Consider the following 5,672-nt stretch of genomic DNA (forward strand, 5'->3'; position numbering starts at 1 on the left):
TTCAAAGAGTGTCCAGATTTTATTTATTTTTCCTTTATACAGTTTTGCTGGGAAATAGCTAAATTAGCAAGACAAAAATTAAATACGTCAACGGTGAGAACGCCCTAGGGCCCCTGTCAACTCATGTGGTCCTTTGAACCTACCGGCTGTATGTTGGCACCATACTGGTAACCCCTGGTGTGAAGTTGGTAGTAAATGAGAAAAACATGCCTCAATTCAGTCTCCAGCGACCAGCATGAGGGTGCTGGATTGCTGAAATGGTAATCTCACGATCACAGTGTGCATTGCAGGTCCGATAGCATCAACACTCCCCGACAGCACAATTTGGACCCCCCCACAAACAAAAAGCATATTTTGATTGTATTGTTTGATTTCTTTTAACTATGCTTGTACCTTGAGTGGCTTGAAAGGTGCCTGTAAATCAAATGAATTCAGGTCCAGAATCCAGATCATTTCATTCTCAGGACATTCAATCAACGGCAACTGGTCTGTTAGGTTATTCTTGGAGGACAGTAGGCTTCATCAGTTCACTAACCAGGATATCAATTCAATGCTCTGCACATTATACTCTGTTGCAACGGGCTGCTGACTCCAAAACTGACTCCTGCAACTACTGAAATTCAAGACTTGTCATGTGTAAGTCATGGAAAATGAACAACAATCTTTTGTATAAAAAAAAAAAAAAAAAAAAAAAAAAAAATACATTTTATGTTGAGTAAAAATCAAGAAGAAAGAAGCAAGCTAGCTAATTTTTTTAAACACAACTTGAAGTGCAGTTGGACAGGAGCAAAAAGTCCTTGACAGAACAGGAGCTGGAGGTCAACTAAATGACATGCTTGCACGTATGTGAAGGGAAACTTCATTCCCAACTCATAAGACTGCTTTTCGTGACTACCGTTGGGACTTAAATCACACAGAAAAAACGGTATTTGTAAAAGCATAGATGACGATCAACAATACACCAATGGAAGTGCTCGGCAGTCAAGATGATTTATTAGTTCCTTGCTAAATGACCGCAACCTGCTCATGTGGTCCTGCAGCCTCTCAGACAAATCAAGAGACAACTCTTTGTTACTCCATCATAAGTCCTGTTTCCTGGCTCTGTTCCCTTCCAAATCTACCTTCTTGCTCTCCGTCTTCTTTCTGCTCTTCTTCTTGGCGTTCGCGTCATTCTCCTGCTTGTACTCGCTGTCGTCCTTCTTGGCAGCCTTGCCGGGGAACACCTGCCCTTCGACAGTTACGTCCAAGCAACGCTCCTGGGTCAGCAGGAAATCTTTGACTTCCCATGCTAGGCTGCCATCTCGCAACATAAAGATCACCCTGTTGGAGCCCACCACAAATCTGTAGGGGGACACCGAGAACAGCTGGATCAAGATTTCATTTACTTGTATTTTTAACAGCAATAATCCTGGTAAACTCTTCCAGTAAAGCGGGGGAAGAAACGGAAATCTTAAAAGGTAGGCTTTAAGTTTTTCTTGTTGGAAATGGAGGTTTCAGGGTGTTAGATGCTACAATATCCAACTCACATGGCAAATATTTAACTGCACTATGAAGTTAGTTAAGGTTTCATATTTTTCAGGAATTAAAACATTATTCAAGATATACATATTGATATATTTGTAAGTAGGGTTTATTGTATATAGGTTAATTATTAATCGACAGCTATTCAATGATCAAATTACTCAACAACTATTTTGATAAACGATTAATCATTTAGAGACCTTGTTTAATTTAATATTGTCAAGATCCTCTGACTTTCGGCCTCTCAACAGTAAATATTCACAGATTTCTGTAATCCGCCATGAAAGCAGACTGACTATATTTTTATATTTGTGTTTCCATATAACCAATTTTTGTTGGTTGCTCACATGACGTTGGGCCACAAATCAACTATGGCACTAATTGGAAATCCACTGAGTAAAAACTGGAGATTAAATGTCAAACATGGTGTGCCGATCTAAATACTTGTCATACCTTTGAATGTCATAGTTTGCATTGAAGAGGCTGCCCTGCCACAGACTTGTGATCTCCTCTGTCTGCTTCTCAGTGGGTTCCCCCGACACTGTAGCAAAAACCATCAGGGTGCGGCCCTTCTTGGACATTTTGAGCAGATCTTCAGGTTTGGACTGGTCAATCTTGGAGAAGTCGACGGGAGGAGGAGCTCTCCTGTGCTCTGGAAGATCACCTTCCTCAATGTCATCATCCTTCTGCGTGGTAATGTTGCACAAGCACACACAAAATGTTGTCATTATACTGAGGTTAACTTACTTATACACGTGTATGACAGTGGTGACTGAAAGTGATGACTTTAATTTACGATAAATTGACATCAAATCAACCGTACGGAAAGCTTGTAACAGAAATTAAGCAGAGGCTCAGTGCAAAGCCATTTCGAATAACGTCATCCTAGTAAGTATTGCTGAAAAATGTGAAAGTCGCAAAGTAACCTAATGATCCAGCAGCAACAAAAAAAACATAATAATAATAATAATAATAATTTAAAAAAAAATAAACAAACAAAACACTCAAAGGGAGGTTCAAAATTAGCGAATTTTTTGACTATTTTATGGTATCATATATATATATATATATATATATGGTATAGTTGAATACATAGTTAAGAGTATTCATACAATGTCAGGACGCAGGCAATGAGTGATTCCAGAAAATACAAAACTAATCATTCTAAAATTATCAAACGTATTTGTGTATATAGTTAACTCTGACAGCAAGGAGAAGCGGTACAGAAAATGGCTGGGTAAGCATAGGTAGATATATGGTATCTAACGGCTACGCTAATGACTGAATTACAAAAAAATAAAAAACAGCATCTTACAGTACCTCCCACTGTTCAAGAAGACGAGCCATATCGGCATCATTGTAGTCTCTTATGTCCTTCTTTTTCTTGGGCTTCTCCTTACTGTCAGTCGCCAAAGAATAAAGCAAACAAGTACAAAAGAGGAGCGCTACACATTGCCAACGACAGTCAGACGCCATGTTTACAGATGGTCTGATCTGATTGGCCGATGTCTTTGCCGCTCACATGACGTTGGCCACATAGAGATATGTCACTACTAGTGCGAGCCTCGGCTGGATGAGCGCACGCAGACGTAGCCGCCATCTTGAACCAGGACTCACCGGCGAAAATTACCTTTCGCATGCAACTTTGATCAATACATTTGTCCGTGTTTGTCCTTAAGAATTATTTTGAGCGTAATTGAGAGTACTTATCCAGCAGAAAGTGACATGTTAACACCCAAAACATTAGTCTCACATTTGGCTAAGCTATGAAACAAGCTGTTATCAATAGTGGGTCTCAAAGTTTCTTTTTAAATTGAGCCCTCAAATGGATCCAAATAAGTGAACCATTTCACTCAAGGGTTGTATGACGATATTAGGGAAATTGAAAAATGTATGCCCACGGTGAGAGGCGCCGAGCAGGTGTGGGTATACTTATTGACAAGCAGAAGAAGGAGTCCTATCGGGCCTTTTTGGTCAAAGTTTGGTCCGCATATCCGGCAGTAAGTCGGACTCGTTTCCGGTGAGGGTTGGACTCTCTTCATACCTTTTATGGACTGAATTTCTAGGCACAGCAGAGGCATAGAGGGGGACCGCTCTGGTAGCCTCAGTATTGCATCTCTGCTTTTTGCAGATGATGTGGTTCTGTTGGCTTCATCAAGCCGTGACCTCCAACTCTCACTGGAGCAGTTCGCAGCTGAGTGTGAAGCGGCTGGGATGAGAATCAGCACCTCCAAATCTGAGACCATGGTCCTCAGTCGGAAAAGGGTGGCGTGCCCTCTCCAGGTCGGGGATGAGATCCTGCCCCAAGTGGAGGAGTTCAAGTATCTTGGTATTGTTCACGAGTGAGAGAAGAATGGAACGGGAGATCGACAGGCGGATCGGTGCAGCGTCTGCAGTGATGCGGACTTTGTATCGATCCGTTGTGGCAAAGAAGGAGCTAAGCCGGAAGGCGAAGCTCTCGATTTACCGGTCGATCTACGTTCCTACCCTCACCTATGGTCACGAGCTGTGGGTCGTGACCGAAAGAACAAGATTCCGGATACAAGCGGCCGAAATGAGTTTCCTCCGCAGGGTGTCTGGGCTCTCTCTTAGAGATAGGGTGAGAAGCTCGGTCATCCGGGATGATCTCAGAGTAGAGCCGCCGCTCCTCCACATCGAGAAGAGCCAGATGAGGTGGCTGGGGCATCTGATTCGGATGCCTCCCGGACGCCTCCCTGGTGAGGTGTTCCGGGCACGTCCCACCGGGAGGAGACCCCGGGGACGAGCCAGGACACGCTGGAGAGACTTCATCCTTCGGCTGACCTGGGAACGCCTCGGGATCCCCCCGGAAGAGCTCGATGAAGTGGCTGAGGAGAGGGAAGTCTGGACGTCCCTGCTAAAGCAACTGCCCCCGCGACCCGACCTCGGATAAGCGGGAGAAAATGGATGGATGGATGGATGTATGACATGTTTTTTTGTTTTTTTTTTATGTTTGTTTTTTTCAACAATTGGCATTCGGGTCATATCATTTTTTTTTTTTTCAAGGAACCTAAACCTAACTATGATTTGTTCTACAAGCAGCACCACGTAGGCTATATTTGCATTAAAAAATTACCAACCAGGGATATTATTATAGAAAAGCATCTATTACCACCTTTCCTTTCTCCCTGTGTTGTTACAGCTCATGAATATTTGTGGAAATGTCAGTTAACAGTTTTCAGTCAATGCAATTACTTGGTCCTGCTGTTGAGCTGTTGTGTATTTCCATTATCATATGAATAAAATGTTTTATTTTTTAAGAGATAAAAAAATTCTTCTTTTCCCCCATGCTTTTTAGAGCATTTCCACTTTTAAATGATATTTCTTGCACTGTACACTGTTTTAATTGAATTTTTATTTTTTTCCCTGTTTTAAATGTTTATAAGCTGTTGTTTCCCCCTTTGTTTGTAAACGCTTTCAATCATGTAAAGCACATTGAGTTACCTTGTTTATGAAATGCACTATACAAATAAATTTGATTTGCTTTGCTTTGGGTAGCTGTCAATCAAGAGCTTTGTGACTAAGATTGACAGCTTTTTTTCATGGTAATTCCTGACCTGCAACAAGTGCAGCATTAAAGCTGCACCTATCGATTAAGTCAGGATCAGTTGGAGCTGTCGTTTAACTCAATCGGGGGATCTGGTATGGAATAATATATATATATATATTGAATTACAAAGATACATTTCATCTGTCATATGTTTTCCTTTTTTTGTTTTTGTTTTTGTTTTATTTGAAAAGGTGGGTGGAAGAGCAACCCCACAGCAGAACAATTTTAGGCCATTTTCCTCCCCGTGAAATTTGATGTGGTGTTGAACCAAGCAGGTCAGGCAACGTGGTTGCGCAGGCAAGACTGCGTTCCTGACGGCACTGGAGATGTCCCCTGCAGCAGCTGAAGAACCTCATGAGCTTACATTTTCCTTTTGCTATCATCCCTGATCGTGAGCGACCGTATTTACCTGCCCACCCGTTTTGGTGGTCTTGTTCAAAATGCCTTGCTCTATATTTCCCGGTATGTTTTTAGACAGACTTGACATGTGACAGTTGTCATGCGAGCCCGGTGACAGCTGCTGTGCCCACATCATGTGACGGGTCTTAGTTCGATTTAGGAATAATGGCGGTCTCATGATTCC

At 42.1% G+C, this 5,672-nt stretch overlaps 1 protein-coding gene across 1 annotated transcript; it reads right to left on the reverse strand.

The window, feature by feature from the left end:
* Positions 1-3,009, reverse strand: mesd (mesoderm development LRP chaperone). Its single transcript, XM_061703222.1, has 3 exons — positions 2,842-3,009; positions 1,975-2,207; positions 1-1,341 (listed from the first exon to the last, which is right to left on the reverse strand). The coding sequence occupies exons 1-3, from the start codon at positions 2,995-2,997 to the stop codon at positions 1,080-1,082; spliced, it is 651 nt and encodes a 216-aa protein (XP_061559206.1). The 5' UTR covers positions 2,998-3,009; the 3' UTR covers positions 1-1,079.
* Between the last annotated feature and the right edge of the window lie 2,663 nt (positions 3,010-5,672).

This window comes from Phycodurus eques, chromosome 2 (genome assembly GCF_024500275.1).
Source record: "Phycodurus eques isolate BA_2022a chromosome 2, UOR_Pequ_1.1, whole genome shotgun sequence".
Lineage (NCBI taxonomy): Eukaryota > Metazoa > Chordata > Actinopteri > Syngnathiformes > Syngnathidae > Phycodurus > Phycodurus eques.

Bases quoted from the DNA above. Each gene is read 5' to 3' on its own strand.
- mesd (XM_061703222.1), bottom strand. From the start codon at position 2,997: ATGGCGTCTGACTGTCGTTGGCAATGTGTAGCGCTCCTCTTTTGTACT. The intron at 2,208-2,841 runs GTACTGTAAGAT...ATTACCACGCAG, and splicing joins GTCTTCTTGAACAGTGGGAG to AAGGATGATGACATTGAGGA. The intron at 1,342-1,974 runs GTATGACAAGTA...GTCCCCCTACAG, and splicing joins GCAAACTATGACATTCAAAG to ATTTGTGGTGGGCTCCAACA.